This window comes from Epinephelus fuscoguttatus, linkage group LG5 (genome assembly GCF_011397635.1).
Source record: "Epinephelus fuscoguttatus linkage group LG5, E.fuscoguttatus.final_Chr_v1".
NCBI lineage: Eukaryota > Metazoa > Chordata > Actinopteri > Perciformes > Serranidae > Epinephelus > Epinephelus fuscoguttatus.
In genome coordinates this window covers 4,928,435-4,953,710 of record NC_064756.1, presented here as the reverse complement: position 1 = coordinate 4,953,710, position 25,276 = coordinate 4,928,435, and the positions used below count along the sequence as shown (strand labels likewise).

The window sequence follows — 25,276 nt, the reverse complement described above, 5'->3', positions numbered from 1 at the left end:
AATTCTGTTTTCTTGATTAATAATACATGACTGTTACCATTCGTCTCTTGCTCCAGATGGAAGTGGCTTTGGCAGCTGAGGAGCTGAAGATCGTCAAATTAGAGATGAGTCAGAAACTGACGGAGGTGAGTGGCTAATTATTTTAATTTACTTTAGCCCTGTTATCGCCCTCTGTCACACATGTGCCCTGACGACCTGAAGACGAACCCTGTTAACAAACCCTCCCTGTGGCCAGATGCAGCAGCAGATGAGACAGGAGTCGGCCCGCTCCGCTGAAGCCATGAAATCTCACAGCGAGTTTCTCCAGCGGGTGGAGGAGATGGAGAGAGCGGTGGAGATGGAGAGGAGACAGGTACATTGTAAGAGCGCTGGGCGAGTAATGAGCATGTGGAAACAGCAGCTGACAGCTTGTCTGCCTCTGGCCTCCCAGGCTCTGATGCTGCGCTCAGATTGCCAGGCCTTGCGTGTGGAGGTCCGCACCGGCCGGCAGCAATTGGCTGAAGAAGAAGACAGAGTCCGACAGCTGGAGGAGCGCTGTCAGCAGCTCACAGAGCAGACAGGTGAGGAGGCATCCAAACCAATCTGTTGTGGCTGTAGCCATCGCAGAACGCTGCTGTGAGGCGTCTGAGGAAAGAAAAGTACAGATTACAGTTTATTTCTCCAGCTGTCAGTTCTTTTGGTCGCATACAACATATTGTGTGGTCAGGTCGTCTCTCACAGGCAGGAAGTTGTTCTGAGCTCCACTCTGTAAAAACAAACACCCTGAATCATACAGTGGGAAAACAAAACATAGAGAAGTGCACTCAGCAGAGCGCAGAACTCCACCATGCGACCAAGCAACCGCCCAGGCTGATCACAGCCGCTCTAGATGAGAGTAATCGTATTCGAGCAGCACGTTTCAGAAGGATCCCAGAAATACACACACACACACACGAAATACACTCTCTTTTAGAAGAAGCCAAAGCGTGTTGTACAGAGCACATCCAGGTTTCCTGCTAACATGCACTGTGTGTGAAATATAGATACAATATAATGATGAATGTTTTCATAACAAATAAAACACAGTCACAAATCTTTGATCCAGGTCATTCATAACTAGTTGTTAACGGTATTAATGTAAAACTGCTTCAGTCAGCGTTCTACTGGTTTTAATCACTGGGTCCGTTTGTCTTGGAGAGGTGGAGACCTCTGTGGATAACTGGACTCGCAGTAAAAATCTCCTGAACATCTGGATCAGCAAAAAGGTGAGCAAACATTGGCAGGTGCTCGTCACTGACAGGCCGAACAATGTCGGAGAATCATTGATGTGTAGTGTGAATCAGCTGGTTTCAATCTGCAATCCTCGCCACTAAATCTTACACACTTTACCTTCAATGATAGATATTGTTTTTGCTTTTAGATGTGGCACCACAGGCCTGAACTACGAAGAAGGTTTTGTCAGGAGTTAGCGTGGTGACGTCAAATATGCGAAATATATCTCACCAGCTCTAGATAAAGCCCAGCTGGATACTACTCCAGGTGGAGGTGTCTCGTCCTCGGTCACATCCAGACCTTGAAAATAAGGCTGCAACCGGTCCCATTCCTTGCAACAGAGGCATTCCTCTTCTGTGGGCACTGGGGCACAGCATTCACAGGTACACCACCAATCTCCAGAGCTACGCAGCCTTGCAGCAGCCATTCCTCCTCTCTCGTCCTCTACCTGTTGCACCTCTCTCTCTCTCCTCCTCCGTTCTTCAATTTCACGAAGCTCTTCGTCAGTGTATTCTGGCTCAAATAAATAAGGGCGGCCATCAAACTCTGCAAAATCAAATTCCTCCTCCACAAAGTTGAAGTCTGGCAAAAAGTCAGCCATTATTCTATAAATCTTTCATAAAATAAATGAATGAACTTTTCAGGCTACTGTCCGGTTCTGCCTTCCAGCTGTTGCTGCTTGTTCAGGCACGCTATGAGATCGCTGCTTGTTCTCGTGATATTTCGGCCGCCCTTTGGAAAGCAGAGCTAAATGGTAAACAAACATGGCAGCACACCGGTAAGGTAAGACAACACGTTTACATGTCGTTTTCTATATGTTCTCTGACATTTATCCTAACGATATGAGGCGGTCGTTGTGGAAAAAAAGCTTGTTTAGTGGACTAACTTTGCACTTGAAGGTTGCCCGTTCACTTACGTTTTAACAGGTCTGACACTACTATGCGCCCCGGCTGTATCTAGGCTAACGGCTAACATGCTAACTATTATTTTTATGTCACTAGTCACTTGAAACAAATTTAGGACGATAGGAGACAGGTTGAAATAAACCGAAATTTCCCTTTAAGTCTGGTTTTCAGGACCAAGAAGCTGGCTCTCTTTTTACCGGCATCAATCACCGTGGCAACTTATGCTGAACAGTTAACCTGCTCCAGATCACAGCCTGTCAACACCTCGACCTCTTGACCAATCAGATCACTGACGAAAAAATGCATCCATGAACAAAAGTCGAGTCCACTGGTTTTAAAGCAGAGCTTAAAACAAACAGAGATCATTTACAACTCTAAACATGTGGTTTTAGCTGCATTTCAAAGTGATAATGTTGCTACTTTCACACTCTGATTCATCACTGCAGCTCACACCTGTGTGATGAGAACTGGGATAAAACAAAGATGATATTTTATTACAAAAGCCACATTTCAGTTGGACAGACCTCATCAGTCATCAGCTCTTCTTTGCTTCAGCAGCAGAAACAGTCTGTTGTTACTTTAAAGTGTTTTATGTGACATGTTCAGAGGAGTTGCATCATCATGCAACTAAACAGCAAAACATACTCTATACTATCGTCACACATGGCCTCGTGATACTAACATGTAACGTAAGTCTCGGCTGACGGTGAATTTTTGGATACTATTTTCAGTGTTTTACATTTTCCATTATAGGATTGCAGAGTATCGTTTACATCTCACACCATCAACATGTTACTGTCTCACCGTCGCAGACACTTTTGGTACCATATAATCTCATCGTCCAGGTGATGTTGCCTGTAATTAACACCCCATGGTTTTACAGACGGACAATGTGACGGGTTAATCAAGGCAGATAATGAAAAGATATCCTGGGTAAGTTGGACTGGCTTTATAGTACAGGCCTCTGTTCTGGCTGAAAGGTTGGTCAGGTACTACACAAATCATATTTACATTCTTAATAAGCCCCAGAGCTTCACATGATGTTTGGATGTTGAACTATATTATTGTGTTTCATTCTCACAGTGATGAAGGACTCCCTCGTGTCTGAGCTGAGGACTGAGCTGAAGGTACGTAGACAGAGATCAGTGAATGGAAATCTCTTCAGTTAACTGTTAAATCTTTATTTCTGCTGTCAAATATTGTACGTGTGTGCGTGGGTTGTGTGTGTAGAGAATGTTCATGTGGCTCTTCAGAGGCAGCAGACAGAAAACAGTAAACTCCTGATGGAGAGCAGAGAGTTGATTCATTCCTCGTCTGACGTGTTAGTCTGAGAGGTTCCTGCAGCACAGTCATGGGGAAACTTACAAAGTTAACAGTATGTTTTTCTCCCAAAATCCATGATCCAATATCGTGCATCTGTAATAATAATAAATTCACACAAAAACAAAAGAATTTCAGCCTTTTGGGCTTGAATTCAAAAAAAGCTTTGGAAGTTTATCCATTAAATATAATTCTGACACCTGAACAGGAACACTTTCGTTCTCTGCTTTAAACATGTTTCCCACTTTTGGTGCCCTCTTGACAACGTTAGTTACCCGGTGCATTGCACTAGTGACACATCCTGCTGTCGTCCAAACACCTGCTCTCTTCTTTACAGCTGAAATACACAGAAATACACAAAGTAGGACTCTCTCTTCTCTCCCTTCTCTCAGGCTGAGCGGAGCCGTGCGGTCCACCAGCTTCAACAGCAGGACCTGCAGCTGGAAGCAGCCACACGCAGCATCCAGACTGAGCTGCAGGTGGCGCTCACAGATAAAGTTAACCTGCAGCTGGAGCTGTGAGTCTCTCATGAACACTCTCACCTCTCACTTTATGTAACAGTATTCATTTGTAAAACTAAAATTTATGAAATTAAATATGAGATGATTTTTTTTTTTTGCAAAGATTTTTAAAATCTTAATAACTTTGGTTTGTGGGTTACAGTCATAGTTTTCCTGTCATGCATGTATTTGCAGTGAGGGTTATTTGGAGGATCTAAAACTTCTTCCAGATGCCAGACAAATAATAAATACCAACAATAAATATTTACAGACGATAATATTCAGTTTTTAAAACGACCTCAGAGCCAAACAGAACAGCGGCACATTGTTCTGTCCACGACCCACAATGTCTCTTTTTCTTTCACTGTCTCATAAGAGACGAGCGCTGCTGTGAGAGGAGACAGTGTCATAATTTGAGAACAGTGAGGTTAGACAGATATATTGGTTTGTAAAGTTTCAGACTGATATTTGATTTTGGGCCTTTATTAAAAATCAAAGTTTGTCTCTGTTATCTATATTTTTCAGTTTCTGACTCCCCTGGTGTCATTGTTTAATGAAACCTGTCTCACTGTGCTGCGAAACCACCCACCTACAATAACTGTATAACTCTGGCATTTGTTAGAGATTCACTTTAATCTGATGGTCGAACTTTGATGCCGCTGATGCATTTTGGACATGAAATGTTAACAGTTTAAAAGACAAATTGAGAGAAGTGTGTTTGTTTTGGGTTTTTGGAATTGGAAGTACCGTCTTTAGATGCAAAACAAAATATCTGTCCTTCTCCAGACAGAAGCTGACAGGTGAACATGCACAGCTCCTGCAGAGCTCCTCCACTGCACGAGAGACAGCGTCCACTCAGAGGGAGCTACTGGAGCGAACCATTGAGAGACTGCGGGGGGAGCTGAGCACGGCCAGGAGAGAGGAGGGTGCAGTGAGGAAAGACCTGCAGAGTTTAAAGAACAAGGTATATTCAACAAACGCAGTTATTTTTTTGCATGATGGGAAGTGTTGCACCATGAGGTAAAGAAATTACTCTTTGTGTATGCGTCCTGTCTCTCACTGGCCACCAGCTGAGTCTTGTTGTCACTAAGTTGGAGGGTGAGAGGAGCAGTTTGGAGACCCAACTTACTGAGGCCAAGGTAGGACTGGTGAGAAAGCCGTCCCACACTATATCCAGGGCTCCCACACGTCTTCATGGACGAAATTTCAAAACTTTTCCGTGACCTTTTCCACGTGTGGACCCTGTATATGACGCTTTATATGCATTCACCCATTGGTTATAGCACTAACTTCTCTCCCTGTTGGTGCCTGTGGACCTTTGATTGACAGCAGGAGGCGGGGTCTCTGAGCTCAGCCCTACAGAGGCAGCAGGATGAGAACAGGAGGCTCATGGGAAAGGTGGCGGCTTCGGAGCAGCAGCAGGTGAGAGACAGGTCACCGTTACATTCAACATTTTATCTGTCATTGTGGATCTACTTATGCACTTATAGTATTTCAGTCAGGAGGGACTCATTCTTTGTGAAAAGAATATTTATTAGCATGTGCACAAGTGTGAAAAAAGTGGAAAGTCTTGGCGATTAGACCCCATGGAGATGGTTTATATTTAAGGAGGGTGATGAAGTGGTAGGAGAATAAGGAGCCGGCCTAGAGTTCCTCATTCTTGTGGTGGTAGCGGTGGTGAAGACGAGATGAGATGAGAAGAGGAATGGACTTTTGGTGAGCTCGTCCTGGACTCTGGATACGAGGTGAACGAGGTGAACGAGGTGGAGGAGGGTGCGATGGTTCTGCCTAAAATGACAGCTGACAGCAGCAGAGGAGAGAGCAGGTTTCAAATTTGACTGCAGCATCCTGATTGGCTGATAGAGATCATGGCAAAGTTTGATAAGATAACTATAAGATCACTTGATTGGAGGAAGCAGTGGGAGAGTTGTGAATGGATGAAGCAAAGAAAAAGTCTTCATGATTGAACTTGATTGACCTGAGCTTCATTTTTATGCGTATGGATCAGTTAATGGTGCCAAAATGTAGCCTGGCAGAAATGCTTACAGTTGGCACTTGTTCAGATTGTGTGTGTGTGTGTGTGTGTGTGTTTCCAGCAGGTGCACCAGATGCTGAAGGACCTGACTGCCAGTGAGAAAGGGAATCTTAAGGTACAACACACAGACACTGATTTAGACATCAATTTTAGCTTCTTATTTTTTTAATGAAACTTAACTCAGTGCACAACTCAATATGTTTAAACCTGCACTATCAGATGTGAACACCTGGGGGCAGCAGAAACAAGCTCATAAATTTGATCAGGCAAACTCAACTCAACTCAAACTTTATTTATAAAGCACATTTAAAACAACCAAGGTTGACCAAAGTGCTGAACAGGTCAGTAGAAATAAACAAGCAAATACAATGAGGTACCTAATAGTACACCACAATAATAACCATAAGATACATAAAATACAATACAATAAAATAAAATACAAGAGTTATAAAATAAGATCAAAATAAGCTAAAATGTTTGGGTGTCCAGCTCAACCTGAGTTAAAAGCCTGAGAGAAGAAGTGGGCTTTAAGAAAAGACTTAAAAACCTTTAGGGTCTGGGCAGACCTAATGTGCAGGGGTAGGCTATTCCAGAGCCTAGGGGCAGCCGCCCCAAAGGCTCTGTCACCTCTGGTCTTCAGCCTAGTCCTAGGAGTAGCCAGTAATAGCTGACTGGCTGATCTCAAGGCTCTGGAGGGAGCATGAAAGTGCAGGAGTTCGGTTAAATAAGGGGGTGCCAGCCCATTTAGGGCTTTAAAAACAATCAATAAAATCTTAAAATCAATTCTAAAACGCACTGGAAGCCAGTGGAGCGAGGCCAAAATTGGTGTGATGTGATCATGTTTACACTTTCCAGTGAGGAGGCGGGCTGCTGCATTCTGGACAAGCTGTAGACGGTGTAGCAGTGACTGGTCAATACTGACATAAAGCGAGTTACAGTAGTCCAGACGTGAGGTTATAAAAGCATGGATTACCCTCTCTAGATTTTGGGGGGAGAGATAGCCCTTTACTTTAGCTAAAAGCCTGAGTTGATAAAAGCTGGTTTGTATTACTGATCTAACTTGTTTATCGAATTTAAAAGCACTGTCAAAGGTCACGCCGAGATTTTTAACAGAGGAACGGATGTTAGGAGTGAAGGGGCCCAGAAAATCAGCGGAGTAATCGGAGGGGTCACATCCAAACATAATGATCTCGGTTTTATGCTCATTGAGATTTAAAAAGTTAGTGTCCATCCAGGATTTGACATCTTTTAAACATTCTAGCAGTGGCTGTACAGAATCCTTGCTAATGGATTTAAGGGGCAGATAGATCTGTACATCATCTGCAAAACAGTGAAAAGGTATGTTGTGTCTCTTAAAAATCAACCCTAATGGCAGCATGTAGAGCAAGAAGAGGATGGGGCCCAAAATGGAGCCTTGGGGGACACCGGAGGTGAGAGGAGCTGTAGCTGAGTTGAATTCCCCTAAGTTAACTGAGAAGCTCCGATCAGTGAGGTAGGACTGAAACCATAGAAGGGCAGTACCTGTGATACCTACCCACTGTTCCAGACGGGACAGGAGGATCCTATGATCTACGGTATCAAAGGCTGCTGACAGGTCAAGCAGCACCAGAACAGCAGAGTTACATGAATCAACAGTTGACAAAAGATCGTTAAAAACCCTCAAACGTGTTAGTGAACAGCTGCATATTTACACATCCAGCTGCTACAGAGAGACATTCATTTAGGAAAGTGCAGCTTTGTTACGGTCACATATACTCTGATTGTTGATCATGATTTGAAGCACAGATCTTATGCTCTCAAGCTGCTTTAAAGGGACAGTTCACCCAAATCAAAATACATATTTCCCCTCTCACTTGTAGTGCTTTTTTATCAATCTTGATAGTTTCAGTGTGAGTTGCAGAGTGTTGGAGATATCAGCTGTAGAGATGTCTGCCTTCTGTCTAATATAATGGAACTAGATGAAACTCAGCTTGTGGTGCTCAAAGTCCCCAAAAAGTACATTTGAAAAACTCAGCAAAAATGTCTCTTTCCAGAAATCGTGACCTGGTTACTCAAGATGATCCACAGACCTTGTTGTGAGCAGTTTCATATAGGAACTATTTTCTTCCTTGTCTTTTATCTTCACCCTTTTCTGTCTTTAAAATGTATTTAAAGTGCATGTTAGTGAGGTGTGAACTTTAGTGCAAAGAACACACACACTGCCTGAACCACTGGAGAGTGGTTTTTGAAGGACAATTTATTTTATTCCTATGAAACACTGTCAGAATTGTTCACTCAAACGTTATTCTAGTAAAATAGGAAAGCTTCAAATATTTACTATTAATTACTAACAGTGCAGCAGACTGTAGCTTTCACGCACCTTTAGTCCTGATAGGCAAGAAATCACGGACGACACTGACAGGTTTATATTTCCTATTTTACAAATGGCCAAAAACATTCATTCAACCTCAGCACATCTGATCGAGCGCACTTACAAATGAATAAACGTGTCCTCAAAGTGAGCTGTAACATCACCTGTCTGTGCTGTAGGTCAGTGAGCTGGAGGCCTTGCAGTGTGTCTGTGGTCCTGCAGGGGGCGCTGTCAGTCAAACCCTGGCCTCTCAGACCCTGCAGCAGGAGCTGAGCACCCTCAAGACGCACAGGTCAGAGCTGGATCACAAACACTGCATGACACAGTTTGACTCTCTGAGCACTGAGTGTGAATAATGACAGTTTAAAATCATACATGTATGTGCAGAATGTGCACATCTGGATATTAAGCTGTGTAGTTCATGATGTCACATGTTGCTCTCCTGTGTGCCAGGGTGCAGGCTCAGAGAGAAATCAGGAACCACCAAGCAGAGGTGGAGAAACTCCAGCGACTCCTGACGTCTACTCACGCCAAGAACAACAGAGCTGTAAGGACGCAGTATTTCTTTAACACATGCAGACGTTTTTAATATTTGTAGATTAAGTTTTATTTTATCATCATTCATGTCAGGAGATGACTGTAATAAAAGAAGACACACTCAGCACCAGGGGTCAGACATTATCTCACAGCTTGAGCCAAAGAACAACTTTTAATACTACACATTGATTAAAAATTAACAAGTGTGACGAGAAAAGAGGGAGTGCTGGTCAAAATATTTTAAACCACGATGAGACTCTCGTGTTCTTGATGTTCGTGGAAGGTCATCAGGATCAATAAATAGTGTATCTATTTACTGACAGGCCAGGAGGGCTTGAGTAAATTCAACTAATTTGATGTTTGTCTGGATTGCTGCTCTTCAAGTCTGTAGTTAAAATGGGGTTCCTACAGTGATGGGAAACTGGGAAAAGTCATGGAATTTCATACAATCTCATTTTCCAGGCCTGGAAAATGAATGAAATAAATTAGCAAAAGACATTAACAGTTTTAGAAAACTCATGGAATTTTGTTTGTAATGAAATTAATTGTTACAGTAATCTTCCAGGGATAGCCTTTCATATAATGTAACATGACGACAGATTTATTTTCTGTAAGTAAGCCGTTGACATAACATAGCTCTGATATGTGTCAGCTGAGGGCTGCATGATATATAAAATCAGTATTGATACTGCGATGGGCAATAGTCACATCGAAGGACGTGCAATGTCAAATAAGGCAAATTAACTCAACTTATCTGATGCTTGATACAAATGTAAAACTTGCACAGTTCTCATTCTCCATGACTTATAGCGGCCAAGCCTTCTGCTTTTAGACGTTACGTGTATATGTGACGTAGTGTGGTGGTGTTTGTTATGGGAAGTCAGAGAGTGAGAGACACAGTGAAGCGTTGAAGTGCTTTTCTTTTTATTACGAGTCCCTGAAAAGTCATGGCAAAGTTCTGAAGTTTTGTCCATGAAACAGCACTGTAGTTCCTATCAGACTATAAATGTGTGCTGTAGTGGCAACTGAACTAATAACTGATGTTAAGACTGAAAAGAGTTGATCTTCAAGATGGGTTATACACCAGAAATAGAAATAATACTCTTTTAAATCCACCTTAAATCCTTTGAAACGTCAAACTTCCTTCAAAAACATGAAAAGAAGAAAAGTAGCAATGAAAGCAGAAATTACTTTAAAAAAATTGTAAGAAATTAGTAAAGAAAAAATTAAAAACAAGAAAAATTTGTAAAAAAAAAAAAAAAAATTGTTCTGAAAAGTGCTTAAAATGTAAAAGAAAATTCTGCAACATGATCTTAAAATTTAATTATTATTATTAATAATATAATTACTATAAAAATGAAAAATTCCCTAGATTTTTTAGTCTGGAAACATAAATATTTTTCCATACTTTATTTTTCATTTTCCATACTTTTTAATACCTGGAAATTGATCAAATTTATTTCCATACTTTTTCATACTTGCGTAGGAACCCTGCAATCATCTCAGGGTTCAAAGGTTCAAGTACTTGCGAAATGTGTCTGAAAGCAGCACAAGAAAAGTGATGTTGCTCCAGGTTTCAAAGGGTCAGTGAAGGTTGTTGCTAAGTTTTCCATCATGACTCAACTACATGTCTCTCAGCTGCAGTCAGGGGCGACTAAGCTGGAGACACAGTTGGTGCAGCTGTGCAGTTATACCAGAGGAAACTACTTATAGCGTGATTTTAGCGCCTTTTATGTGTTGGCGTGATAGAAAGGGAGGAGCAGGAAAATTCACAGAGCAGCAACAAAAACTAATGTGATTATTTTGCTCCACCCACTGAGATATCACTTTATATTATTTGTTTCTGTAGTGCTGTGTCTCCAAGACTTGATTCATGACTGGGCAAAAGGGGCCCCAAACCCTCAGAGGCCCTCGAGGCCAGAGGATCACCACTTGTTTAAATGACAAAAGCAAAACCTCAACTGAAACAACAGGCCTTAAAAGCACAGTTAGAGATTTGGGGAGATACACTCATTAGGTGTCTTGCCAGGAGTTAGAGGAGACGATCATTACCACTCTGCTGTCTGTGCGGCGTGCCAGACTTCTTCTTGGCCAGACTCAGTAACTTCCTGGAGTCTCTGCTGGTTGCCTGGAAGATAAGACTCCAGTCCTGCACCCGGCCAGGAAATAATCCGGCCAATAAGCCCTTGTAAAACCACAACATGTTGTCTTTATGCTTCATGTTTTGTACGGATCAGACAAACTAGACATGGCGTGGTATTAGTGAGCTGTAGAGATGCTTTGGACAGAGACAGGCTAGCTGTTTCCTCTTCTTCATGCTAAGCTAAGTGAAGCAGCTGCTGGCTGTAGCTTAATATATCCTTTAAGAGAGAAAGAAGAGTCGCTCTGATTATCTAACTCTGGGCAAGAAAGAGAATAAATCATAGAAACCGAAAGGACATTGGACTGTTTCCTGGGTCATTTGACTTGTGCAAAAGAAAATGGCGATTGTTGTTTGCTGTTATGGTGACAGCATGTCAGTTTACGGTCCTAAAGTGTGTAACACTCACTAGTTTGAGGGCTCAGATTTGGCCCATTCTTGTACTTATATTTTAACAGAAAAGTACAACTGTACAGCAATCAAAGTTTCTCTCTTTCACCGAACTAAGACTATCATTAGCTTTAATTAGCCCTGTTAGCTCATTGTAAAACACACTTCAAACTCACCAAAACTGTCAACAGCTCTGGTTTGGTTGAAATAAATCCTTAATTCATCGAATCAATATCAGTATCCTCATACAATGTTGCATATAATATCATACGAACTGGTGCCCCACGAAGAACATTGTATACTCCACCTATTTACGCACTTAACGTAAAGTTGTGGAGGTCAGGTTTAGGCATGACAAGTGACTGAAAAACATGATGACAGAGTACTTTAAATGTCTCAAAGTTCACATGGTCTCAAACAGCACAATGTGATTTCTCCTGTGCTTCTTTCAGAATTCCTCTGTGTTTCTTCAGAACTGAGCTAGTTTTCCAAAATGAAGCTAAACAATGTCGCCATGCAAATGAGTAAACTTGCCAATAGACTAGAATATTAGCGAGCTAGCTTGCTAAGTAGGTAGGCTATGCTAGCGAGTAAACTGTTCACTAACAAAGAGGAAGGATAATAGCATTTTCGCTGTTTTCCCTCCTTTTTCCATCTTGACCCTGGATAGATTTGATTAGGTTTATCCAGAACCATCATCATCACGCTGATTCTGGAAATTTGTTGACATCAACATATCATTGATATCCCTGGATCCAACAAATTATGCAGGATAGAGATGATGATGATGATGATGATGATGATGGTCCTGGATCAACACAAGAACTGCAATCTTGCAAAAAATAGTTTTGAATAGGGTATCAAAAAGGAGGGAAAATGCGTCCTCAACAGATCTTTGCAACCCCAAAATGAATATTATTCTTACTCTTAATGTTAATGAACACATACTTTGGTCTATTGGCAAGCTTACTTGTTAGCATAGCCTACATAGTTAGCAAACTAACTCGCTAGTGTTCTTCTCTATTGGCAAGCTTACTTGTTAGCATAGCCTACATAGTTAGCAAGCTAACTCGCTAATGTTCTTCTCTATTGGCAAGCTTACTTGTTAGCATAGCCTACATAGTTAGCAAACTAACTCGCTAGTGTTCTTCTCTATTGGCAAGCTTACTTGTTAGCATAGCCTACATAGTTAGCAAGCTAACTCGCTAATGTTCTTCTCTATTGGCAAGCTGACTTGTTAGCATAGCCTACATAGTTAGCAAACTAACTCGCTAATGTTCTTCTCTATTGGCAAGCTTACTTGTTAGCATAGCCTACATAGTTAGCAAGCTAACTCGCTAATGTTCTTCTCTATTGGCAAGCTTACTTGTTAGCATAGCCTACATAGCGCACCATACGCCCGCCGCGAGCCGTTCAGCACCGTGGACAGTCGGACTAATGGGATGTCGAACCAATGATCTGTCGAACCAATGACATGGACCCGATTGCAAGATAATATTCTAGGCTAACGGCAAGTCTGCTTGTTAGCATAGCTCGCTATTTAGCAAGCTAACTCACTAACCTTGCATTAGCTTAAGGTTTTTCTTCAGTAATACTGAGGATTTTATTCTACATTCAAGTCCATTTTGTATACGGAAATTAGCCTGTTATAACAGTTGCAGTGGTAACGGTAAACATATGGCCACTGCTCTGACCATCTTACTGTGTCCATTTTACCCTCATTCTTTTTCAGTGGAGTAACGCTATCTGCCAGAATGCTGACCTGTTCCTTTAAGGCAGGTCCAGCATTATATTGAGGCCCTCAACAAAATCTAGTTTGGTTGATACTGTGCTAACATGGCTCATATTTCTAAATACCTTTCTGCTGAATTAAATTACAACAAATTTAGGAGAGTTTTATATTCTGAATCCTGGGCTCCAGGCAAAATATAATGAAGGTGCCATGTACAGCCGCTGTGTGCCTGATGGGAACTCAAAGTTGACAGGGTACAAGCTCAGTGCACAAAGATGGGAGTAGCAACTGGCCAGCTCATTTTTGCCTAACCCTAGTGGGTAAATCTATTTATGTTTACAAAATGTTTGTGTAATTAAACCTGTGTATACTGTGTGTGTGTGTGTGTGTGTGTGTGTGTGTGTGCTCGAACCCTCCAGCTGGAGTCCTTGCAGAAGGCCTCAGATTCAGCCAAAGTGGACAACAAGAAGTTGGCCCAGAGTTTGGAGCAGGCTGTGTTGACCAACAGCAGTTTACGCAGCAAACTGGAGCAGACTAGAGACCAGTACCAGGCCGCCATCACACTGAGGTGACTTGATGTGTGTGTGGGTGAACATGTACGTGTGAACACTACATCTTAAACAGCATGTATGAATGATACCTTTGCCTGATGCATGTCACCATGTATTGCAGAGACGAGGAGCTACGCGAGGCTCGGACACAGATTAGTCATTTGTCTGAGGAGCTGGGAGCTTTGAAGCAACAAACAAGGGGAGATTATGAATCTTCCATGAAGACACTGCATCGAGAAATCTCAGAGGTACCAAATGGCAGGAATTTTTCATTCTGTTGTATTGATTTTTTATTTCAAGAGAAGAATTACTGTGATTTCAGCTATAAATCCTGCACAGGTAAGAGATATTCCTCAGTAAATGATGACATCTTGTGAAGTCTCTGATTAAACAGTGTCCCTGCCTCAGACTGCTGCTGAAAGACTTCTAAATAAGACTTGAGAGTAAAAGTTGGAAGCTGCCAAAAACAATTGAGCTGCAGAGAGATTTACCAAAGTGTGTAGATATGTAAATATGTATGGATATGCATAATCCTTATTGAAAATCTTTACCTCTGACTGTGCTGTTTTCTTTTGATGCAGTGTACTGAACAGTCGACGCTGCCAGGCCTCACCACAAGACTCTTTGTTTACATCATCTGCACTTTCTCAAAATTAATTAGCTACTGACTCATCAGCAAACAATGAATGATGCAACTTGGGCCTCAGGTTTATCTTTTTATCGTGTTCCTGTGAATTCCCTGTTTCTCACTCAGCTGAAACACACAGTTAAGGCCTCAGCAGCCAGGTCAGGTGACCTCTCCAAGGCCAATCAGGAGCTCCACCAGCGGGTGTCTGAGCTGGAGCGGCTGGTGTCCAAACAGAAAGCTTGTATCAGAGAACACAGGAGTCGACTGAGGCAGCAACACATGAGCAGAGATTTGCAGGACAACTGTCAGGAAGATGAGGTAATGTTACTTCAACCTGCACACAGTGACAACAAAGACGTTTGAGATGCAGGAAGTGATATTTGATTTGCATTTTTCCTTCATTTATTCATTAACTACTGTTGAGTTATGAAACACAACTGATGATATCACCTGAAATGATCCCTTTATTGAGCCTATCTTGTTAAATCTTTGAAGAATGTAAAGGTTGAGTCTATTTCTGCTCAGATATCTTGTATCTTCTGGCTTTTAAGTGAATGTTTTCATAGTATTGAGCTGTACAGATATTTATTCTGCTGTATCAACAGAGGTTTGAAGAGAGAACCAGGAATCTGCACGAGGAAGAGCAGGCTGACCACAAGCCTCAGGAGGTCAGGATGGACTCTCAGCAGGTTAATGTCTGTGGTTTATAAATATTGTTTAGTTAACATAGGGTTGATCTCTAAAAGCACTTCCAGCTAAATGTTTGGATTTGATCGAGATACATACATTTTAAAACTATAAATTAAAATCATCATTGCTACCAAGCTTTAAACTTCACATTCACTGTAAACAGACATTAGTTGAGATTCTCAGAGTGTAATATCTGCAGCTGTTATTAAGTTGCTTCACTCCAGCTAAAGAGGTTATTAAAACAGGATTAGTCCACAGAGCTGTACGGAGACGACTCCTGTGGTAGACAAACAGATCTGCCTCGGGGTCACAGCTGTAGATAGAATTGGAATTTTCTGAGTTCAAACTTCAGTGAACTGCAGCCGACCTGAGTACATGAAGACACCAGTTCACTGACTTGTGATTTTGTTATCACATGATTATGCAGATTTGTATGAGAGGCCCCTTTGAGACCTAATTCATACTTGGTTTTACAAGTGACATCATAATCTCAAACATACACCACCATACACTTCCATGTACAATCATACTTTCTTTTATTCACTATCATACACACATATAATCACACTTTGTTTTGTTAACCATCACACACACATACATACAGCACTGTTCTGTAATCCTTGGCTTCATTCATTTTATTATGTGCCTATGTGCATCATTTTATCTGTCACTACTGTTGAAGCTCACACTGCAGACAAATGTTTTTGCAATTAGAGCAATAAAAATGTTGAACTTTCAAAAATGGAAACACATTTGTTGCTCATTTCAGAGACTTATTATTTTCTCTCCAATATATTACTCTTGTCCTTAAATAACGCTAAAGTAATTTAATGAAAACACACAGTATTTCCTATCCGATTACTCGATTGATCGCCAGAATATTTGATTACTAAAAGAAAAGATAGCTGCAGCCCTCGTTACAGTGTGATGATTAGAGGAGAAATGGAAAAACAACTCAGTCATTTAGGATTTTACTAAAAGAAGGAAATCACCTGTTGATTTATATATATGTATAGATCCCAGGGGACATTTTTTGTATTGGGAGCTGTTTAAATGTGTAATTTGTGGTAGATTTTATTTAGTTGAACTATTAATATTGTAACAGAATCTGAATCTCACTCTGAGTTACTGTTGTTGTTCACAAACTTAAGTAATGTGAGATCATTTTAGTTTTTACTGAATATTTGAAGCAAACTGTAAAACTAGATCACGTATTTTGTTGCAATTCTGTGTTTTTAAATTAACAATACATTTTTCTTACTAATTTGTCATATGGTCAAGAATATTGTTATTTCAAAAACACCCTGAAATATTGTGATATTATTTTAGGTCCATATCGCTCACCGCTTGTTAATACTAACATACACTCACTTAACATTGAACTGTAACGTTACTCTGTTTAGCTGAGGTAACACTACACATTAATCAGTAACAGTGTTTTGTGGTGTAAATAACTGAGCTAAAAAAGCTTAATTTCATCTGCTGGCTTTTGAAGTAACAGTACATCAAGACTCCTCACATGTTAGCATTATAGCAGTTATGCTAACCACACACACCAAACACTTGAACCTGAACTTACAAGTGAAGATATAAGCTAATGCTACAGTAACGTCACAAGGTTAACATTACTCCTCTTATATGTAATTTTTGCCAAATGTGGGCATGAATGCAATTAGCTAAAGTCAGCTAACTCTGTAATCTCCACAGTTTATCTTGAATTATGGAAGCTAACTTTGTTAGCACCTTTGTTAGCATTTAGCATGGCGAAGCTACGTCCATTATTTACCCATCAGCGCCCTCCAACACAAATAAACAATCATATCAGCGGCTATTTAGATATAATTCAACCTTATTTAATATACTCACCTCTTACACGACTTTAAATCCACAGAACTACTGCTGAGTTTGATACCAAAGTCCCATCACTTGGTTCACATTAAGGCCACTTCCGGCTGAAGTGCTTCCTGATTAATACACCTGATGATCCAGCTCTGAAGATCCGCTGCATTTCTTCATCTACGGCCGCCGCCGTGTTACAGGAAGCCTCTCTGGATGGCTGACGACTTCCATCCAACATTTCTGACACTGTTGTGACGACGACTGGAGAGTTTAAAGTGTTATTTAAGAGGCAAACGGCTTCACTCAGTCGCTCCCGGTCCGCCATCTTGTCAGATTCATCCGAGTAGGCGGGACATGTCGCGGAAATTCGCTTCGTCATCATAGATAGCCAACCAGGAACTGAGAAATTCGCTCCCGCATCAAAGATAGCCAATCAGGAGCTGAGAATTTAGTTTTATTTTCGTTTCAATCAAACTCATACAAATAACTACTGTCATTCACACATGAAGTCATTGTGTCATACATTCACTGTCTCTTTGTCCCTACACATGATTATTTGTATTCACAGGTACTATTTATTCTTTGTTTAGAATCTAATAATATTGTCTCATACATATATTAGTCTGTTGTCTTACATACACTGTTTTCTTCATTTACATATACCACCATACTGACATACATACTATTATCCCTTGTTGTACAAGTATGTATGTAGATACCAGAGGGTTTGGTAGTGTTTGTGTGAGGGTATAGTGGTGTGTGTGTGAGATTATGATGTAACTTGTAAAACCAAGTATGATTTACATCTCAAAGGGCCGCTCATAGATTTTGAATCTTGTTGCATCACAGTTTGGTCTTTACACGTCCGTCACCTCACTGATGTGATTTGTGCCTGGTGACTCTGGTCTGTGTTTCAGAGTCATGACCACGCAGTTCTTAAACCAGGCTTTAACTCTCACCATAGCTCTGAGATGGTTTAATGAAATGGTTTAATCCTGGTTCACTTTGTTGGACTCATTTAATGCCCTGCGTTTCACAGTCAGCTCTGCTCTACTGAGTCACCTTTGTAAAACACAAATTAAGCTGAGAGTTGTCAGTCTCCTGGAATTCTCCTAGAATCTCCCTGGAAAACAAATTAAACTGGACCTTTCCATTGTGTGGTATGCATCAGGTGTTAGGCTAGCTTTGACAGACCAAACAGGCACAAGACGATGGGATTCGTGTCTCTTGAGCTTTCAGTACAGTGTACTGACTGTACTGCATACTGCCTACTACATTAACGATTAACTGTGCCATTACCAATAAGCTTTTTACAATGAAGTCACATGACTGATGGCTGGTCTGACCTGGCTGGTGGATCATACATCTCTAAAAACGTCACATAAAATTTCCAAACAGGCGTTATTTGGATAAACTGACCATATATTGGGAATCTAAATACTTAATTTCTCGCCTGAACAAATATATAAGTACAATGTATTATCATATAACCTAAATAAAGGGACATATTAGAGTGGAGTATTATCCTGCCACACCACTAGGTGGCCTATGTTACTGGCCGAGTCAGGCCATGGTATTTAAGTTCATGCCAGTAAGCACAGGTGTTGCTGGTAGTGGGAAGCAAACAGTTTTCGACTGTGCTCGGATTAAGATTTATATGGCTGCAATTATTGGAACTTTGTGTTGAAACTTATGGGAAGTTAGACAGACATTACGAACACTGGAGAGAAAATAAACATATGATGATATACAGTATTGGAAAAGATTAGGAGTAATTTTCCAAGTGCACGTCCAAACAATTCAGACAATTAGCAACCAGTAGCAGCTGAAGTTTAGGGTTGGTCACTACATAAATGACTGAATGATTGTTAAACAGCTTTTTGCCTGACTTAAAATCTCCGCTGTTGCTGGACATTGCGCAGTCTAAAGAGACAGTGTATTGTGGGGCGATTGAATATGTCCAGTAAGTTCAACTCAAACTCAAGTTGGTTCCCCTCCTCAGTGCGGTTCGTTTGGGCAGGTGTGAACACAGCAATCACACTCAGGTGTGCACCAAAACAACCGGACCGAGACCTTTTTGAAGAGGTGGTCTCAGTCCGGTTCCAAAGGAACTCTGGTGCGGTTGGTTTGTGGTGAGAACGTGTTGCGACCTGGATGTGAAGCAACTGCAGTCACATGACACATTGTTTGGGTTAAACATGAGCATGTTACAGTCCTGGAGGATTATTAATGTGCACCTCCTCCTGTACTGCCTTAATATGCACATTCAGCACATCCAATGCATCAAAACATTGTTTTCTAGTTGGAGCCGCGCCTCGTTTTCAAACTGTATGCTTTGACTAAAATGAACAATGACAGCAATATAGTCCACGATGAGCAGCGCTAAAATCAACCTGCGTAGTTGTCCCTCCATTGTGACATTAGAAAGTGTCACATTTATCTTGCAAGTGTACTCTTCTTCAACGTTTGCTTTACTTCCTGGATTTTTCCCACATGGAAATTCTGACCAATCAAGAGCAGCTTTCTCACACAAGGCATTTGATCTGGTCCTCTTGTAAATGCTGCCGTGAGAACACGAACCTTGGAACAACATGAGTCCCTGATTCAGACCAAAGGAGACAACTCTAGGTCTGACAGCAGCACGAGTCTTGCTGAAAGATGGGTTCCTGTTTTTGCGGGTCTGGTTCTTTAATTTTATTTAGGCGACATTTAAAGAGAAAAAGGGACACTCACTATGAGGCAGCTGCGGTGGGACACACTGTGCCATAGCTGTGTTTTAATGTGATTCATTTAAAAGCACATAAGCTGACTAAAATAGAGTGCACTCTAAACCAAAAAAAAAAGATATGAGCTCAAATTTTCAATACACCAAAATTGCAGTCTGAAACTGATCCCTGCTGCAGCAAAGAGGAACCTTCAGGGAGGAACTGTTTCAGCTTGGCAGATTGTAACTGGTTTAACTGGTAATCTCATTTTATGAAACACCCGTCTGGTTTGCACAGCTTGTCGATGTCGTATGTAAATGTGTTTGATTCCTGCTGGGTTTTGCAGGTTTTACACAAACGCGAGGCAGAGTGGGAGAGGTGGACATCAACCATCCAACGCTGGGAGGCCAAGAGAGAGCTGGCTCACATCGCTGGAGGATCCACGCCTGTGAGGACACAGCTGACAAAACAATCACACTGATGATAACGGACGTATCTCACACAAACACACACACACCTGAGCACAGGGGGAAGCAACATGACACAGTGATCCTTTGTATTTATTCAAACATTAAACGATGACCAACAGAGAGGAAGAGATAGCAGCCATGTGTGAAATAGCAGCTATAGAGTCGGATATGTGTGTGTGTGTGTGTGATGTCCTCCAGCTATATCGATCTGAATTTAATGATGGTCAGGAGGGAAACATGCACTCTCATCAAAACAAACTGTACAGCCATAACATCTGATATACTCCACTGTACAAAGATTCAGATTTTTTTGTACCAACAGTTTATAGAAAAGTAATTTTTTTTTAAATAACACTGCGTACAAATGTATGATTCTCCATCTACCATAGTTGCTCTTTCTTATGTACAGAGTGTTGGCTTGTTATTTGGCGAGTTAACTGTTAATATACTGTATAACGTGACCTCTCGTCTCCCTCTCACTTGAATCCTGGGTTGTATGAGATCAGTGGGAGTTCATCAGGGAGACAGGGACGTGAATAATCCAACAGCAGAGGAGATTCTGTTTCCAGGAGAAAATGTTCTCAGCTCTGGGGTCAAGCTGCTGCCCGTGCTGTGAATCCCAGCGAGGAAAAACATCTCCTTGTTCATCCAATGTTTGATAAGTACACCAGCTCCTCTGCGATCTTACTGTGGGCTGAAGAGTTGAATGTAGACAGAGACACAAAGATCCTCCATTTGGCGCTGCACTATGCTACAAATCCTGAGAAAAACACCCACCATGAGTCCACCTTCTGTTTTTTTTTTTCTTAAAAAAAGTTGACAAATCTTAGAAACCGTACAAACACTCACAGTTAACAAGAGACCAATGCAGGCAAACAATACGACGGTCGTGACACTGGAACAGTGACCATTGCTCTCTGCGGCCACAAGAGCGCAGCAGTGCGAGACAAATCAGACTCCAACACCAAACTGAAAGAACACCAACAGCATTTTGGCAGGCACAAGGATGCTACTGAGCTCAGTTCATTTTTAATTGGTCCTTGTCCAGTGTACATCTGGGACACAAATCACTGCTGGCTGCCAACCTTTAATCTTCTGATATGCTGAAGTTTTTCTAGCTGATGCTACAGAGAGGAGAAACGATTGGGGAACAGGTTGCTTAATTAAAAAACAAATAGCTCATGATGTTCATGGTGTATCTGCTAAAATAGAAAAATAGATGATTTGAAATTAAATTTAAACATAGAAAAATATATATAATCAAATGATATATATGTACATGAGCGATGGTCGTGTGACTCATGCTTTAGCTCGGTTAGTACAGAGAAACGACAGCTGTGTGAAAACTGAAAACGTGCACTGATGATGTTAAAAAAAGAGATGCATTTCTTCCCTGTGTCCTTCAAAGGCAAGAATACTGTCGGCTTTATGCACGCTGTATCATCCTGTGGGCTCTGATGAATGTGTGATGTAGGACAGGTTGTGTGTTTGGGGCTGTGAAGAAGTTCATCCCAGGGTCAACAGGCAGGCGGCGAGGTGAGGTCACCACACGGAGCATTTCTCCAAGGGGTTCATCGGGGAACTCTTGGGACAGTGGAACACACGGGCAAACTCATCAAACTGGGAAACACTGCCGATCACTCTGTGAGGGGGGAAACACAGGAACATCTTACAGTGCTGTGGAGATCATTAAATATCTGTGCCTGCAGTGTTCAGGAATTTCTTTCACAGGAAGTAGGCGCATTCCAGCCATGACCTGTGTTTCCTTAATGTAGATATGTGTGTAAGGTCTTTCAGAGGTTTGTTCCACAGTTGAAATGGTAAAAACACGCTGACGACTCTCTGGATGTGTGTGTGTGTGTGTGTGTGTGTGTGTATGTGTGTGTACTGCACCTGTAGTGCTCTGGTGCATGTTTGTCAGTCAGCAGCTGCAAGTAGATGGACTGAGATCTTCTCTTCATGCACCAGTTCTGAAAAGACAAAGTTAACACAACAGTGACACAACATGGATACATGTTACAGGGTTCACACGGTCATGGGAGACCTGGGAAAGTCACGGAATTTCACAATCTCATTTTCCAGGCATGGCAAAGTCATGGAATTAGTAAAAATCACTGAAAGTTTTGGAAAACTTACAGTAATCTTACGGGGATAATCTTCCATGTAATGTAACATAACAGCAAATTTATTTTCTGTAAGTTAGCTGTTGACATAACGTAGCTCTGATATGTGTCAGCTTAGGGCTGCACGATATATCATTTCAGCATTGATGTGCAATGGTCGTATCGAAGGACGTGCAATGTCAAGTAAGGCAAATTAACTCAAGCAACTTATCTGATGCTTGATACCAATGTAAAACTTGCACAGTTGTCATTTTCCATGACTTATAGCAGCCAAGCCTTCTGCTTTTAGACGTTACGTGTATATGTGACGTAGAGCCCTTCCCAAACCACCCCCGAAACTCCCTACCCACATTTCTGCGTACACACGGAGGGTCTGCAACAATAGCCGTGTTTCCATTATAGTTGCAATATTTCTAAAGTTTTGACAAAGTACAATTGCGACTTGCAGGTGTTTCCATTAAAAGGTGTTTTGCATATGAGCCGTAATTCTCGTAAAATCTCGTCCAGCGAGACTCCACTTTGTTTGCGGAAGTAAGACGGACATTCCAAATCTCTTGCGAGCTGGAACAATCATCTCGGTTGCCACTGCTGCTGTTGCAGTAGTCTACAACCGAAGACGAAGAGAGCGAGTGGTATTCGTGAATGAGGAATTCACAAAGGACTTGAATGTCCAGTGACGTATATTTGCGGAAAAAGTGTTTTCATTACACTTTTGCGATATACTTCTATATCGAGACGTCTGAAAAACCACCTCATGAGAGCGTAAAAACTTTTCTGTAGGTGTTTCCATTAGTAGTTTTTTATTGTGATATTTAGGTTTTGCGCATTTTTTTTTTTTAATGAGTGCCGTCCAAACCAGCTAACGAGGAATGAAAGTTTCTTATGAACCCCTCCAACAGCGAGCCTGCACTAATGCCAAATTACTATGTGCAACACTGTATTCATCATGAAGACGCGCAGTACAAATAAAGTTCCATGTGACTACCTTTACAAACGTGAACTGCTCAAACAAACCGCGACATTTAAAATCGTCATACAGACATTAATGTTGTAAAGTTTACTTTGTATTTAAAACAAAATATACCTTTCTCTAGTTTCTAGAAAGCAGTCACGTTCATTTTATTATCAATTTATCCAGTTATTTGTTTCTTTTAATGACAAAAGGAAATAATAATAATAATAATAGTAATAACTTTATTTATATAGCACCTTTAAAAACAAAAGTTTACAAAGTGCTTTGACAAACAAGCATACATAAACATCCAGGTAAACAACAGCAGCTTATACACATCAAATATAAGTGCTAAAAATACGTGTAAAGAACATGAGTGGGATTAAGCTTTATTTTTCTCAATGGTTCTAAAAAGTTACGACAGGTCCTTTTTCTGCCGCAGAGACGGAAGTTTCTCCAAAAGCTTGCTGTTGCATTTATCCCCTACACCTTAATGAAGGGAGCTTCAATCAGCTGTGAAGGTGACTTCAAACAGAGATACACTCTGTGACGGAGTGGGTAGGGTCTAATTTGGGAAAGGCCTGTAGTGTGGTGGCGTTTGTTACGGAAGTGAAACTCTCTGCATGTGTGTGTGGAGAAAGGTACAGTGAAGTGCATGCTTTTCCAAAATGAAAATTTTATTTATTTATTTTTAAATTTTGTCCATGAAAATTTGTGGGAACTCTGACTTTAGCTAAAGCATTCTTGCTCCCAGTTGTGGCAAGTTACAAAGTACTGTACTCAGGCACAACTTTGAGGTACTTGCAGTACTTGAGTATTTTAAATTGTTGGTACATAACGCTTAAACTTTACTACATTTCAGACTGTACTGTGCTGTACTTTTGGTTTAAGAGCTATAGGTGTTAGATACTTTTCCAATCAGATCATGAGCTGAGAAAATGCATCGTTTCAAGATCAAGATGAAAATAAAATCATAGGCAACAGGTTCCAGTTTAAAAAATACCAACGTTTCCTTTTAGCAACATTAAATTCACATCTGAAAATGATGCTTTTACTCACTCTGGACACACATCAGACGTCTCAAATGATTGTACGCACATATACATGATTTTTTCCTCTCTCTTCCCTGTGGGGAGAGTTTTACAGCTGAAAGCTAAAACACCACAAATTGCATCAAAAAGTGTGTCTGGATTTTGCCCCGTTACATTAAGCCATGAATTTGAATGAAAGCAACATTTCAATGATCGTCCTAATAGTTAGAAGGAGCAGGGGTGGTCTGGTGCTTAGAGCCACTGTGCTGTCATCAGTGCTGCGGGTCTGATCCTTCCGATGGTTAATGCATCCATCAGCTAATGTTGGCGTAACTCACAACTCCTACCTGCTCTCTGTGATCAGGCGCTCCAGCTGAGAGTGGCAGCTAAAGTGATTTAACATGGAAATGTAATGAAACACAGTAGTGTGAGGCTATTGGAGGCTTCTGTACCTGTGCAAAGGCAATGAAGACCAGCTGTTCGTGTGTGTATTTGAGCCCAGGCAGCGGCCTCTCCGGTCCGTGCTCCCTCACCCACTTCTGATACGCCTGGGTGGACAGACAGAGGTGTGTGGAGTGGGTGAATAATGAAAGACAGCAGATACAAATGAAATTAGGATCCCTCGCCTCGTGTCCACAGCAGGATGTTCTCTGCAAGTTAAACTGAGATCTGAAACCAAATGGGACATTTCTGATTTGTAGACACCCCTGAAGTAACACGGGAACACCCTTTTTCTCTGCAGCCAATCTAACTGATTGACACGACGAACAGACGCGATGACTCTATCGCTGCATTTTGATGTTATGGTTTATTTAAAAGCATTCACTCATTCCCTTTGTACTTTGTTTCTGCATGCACAAAACACTCCCTGCTTCAATATAGACCACTGACACGCTCAATATGGAATTGAATTATGCAGCATCAGATACTCTGCTGTCCAGTCAAACACACACACACACACACACACACACACACGGACAGACGGTGATACAAGCAGAGAGAGGAAATCACGTTTATCTTTTATCTTGATTCTGGGGGGACTTCTGCTCTTTACTTTCATACAAATAAAGCAGACTGCTCTGTGAAGAATAAAGAGACAGACGGAGACAGAAAATGGACAGAGGCGG

General features: G+C 41.3%; 2 protein-coding genes across 4 annotated transcripts in view; one reads left to right on the top strand and one right to left on the bottom strand.

Annotated features, from left to right (window-relative positions):
- Window positions 1-20,122, top strand: part of ccdc150 (coiled-coil domain containing 150) — a 28,113-nt gene extending 7,991 nt beyond the window's left edge. The window contains exons 4-19 of one of the 3 annotated variants that reach the window (XM_049576907.1): window positions 57-125; window positions 236-352; window positions 431-560; window positions 3,240-3,283; window positions 3,869-3,993; window positions 4,763-4,940; window positions 5,047-5,115; window positions 5,309-5,398; window positions 6,073-6,126; window positions 8,541-8,653; window positions 8,815-8,908; window positions 13,580-13,728; window positions 13,833-13,959; window positions 14,466-14,657; window positions 14,945-15,028; window positions 19,920-20,122. In XM_049576907.1, coding sequence (XP_049432864.1) covers window positions 57-125; window positions 236-352; window positions 431-560; window positions 3,240-3,283; window positions 3,869-3,993; window positions 4,763-4,940; window positions 5,047-5,115; window positions 5,309-5,398; window positions 6,073-6,126; window positions 8,541-8,653; window positions 8,815-8,908; window positions 13,580-13,728; window positions 13,833-13,959; window positions 14,466-14,657; window positions 14,945-15,028; window positions 19,920-20,054 — 1,770 coding nt within the window. In that variant the 3' untranslated portion in view covers window positions 20,055-20,122. Of the gene's footprint in view, window positions 1-56; window positions 126-235; window positions 353-430; window positions 561-3,239; window positions 3,284-3,868; window positions 3,994-4,762; window positions 4,941-5,046; window positions 5,116-5,305; window positions 5,399-6,072; window positions 6,127-8,540; window positions 8,654-8,814; window positions 8,909-13,579; window positions 13,729-13,832; window positions 13,960-14,465; window positions 14,658-14,944; window positions 15,029-19,919 lie in introns of all 3 variants that reach the window. The other 2 variants (XM_049576906.1, XM_049576908.1) reach the window with 2 other exon arrangements.
- Window positions 20,123-21,553: 1,431 nt separating this feature from the next.
- LOC125889154 (endothelin-converting enzyme-like 1) overlaps window positions 21,554-25,276 on the bottom strand; it is an 82,270-nt gene continuing 78,547 nt past the window's right edge. The window contains exons 16-18 of the mRNA XM_049576905.1: window positions 24,602-24,697; window positions 21,937-22,013; window positions 21,554-21,685 (exon numbers count right to left, since the gene is read on the bottom strand). Of these exons, the coding sequence (XP_049432862.1) occupies window positions 21,586-21,685; window positions 21,937-22,013; window positions 24,602-24,697 (273 nt within the window). The 3' untranslated portion in view covers window positions 21,554-21,585. The remainder of the gene's footprint in view (window positions 21,686-21,936; window positions 22,014-24,601; window positions 24,698-25,276) is intronic.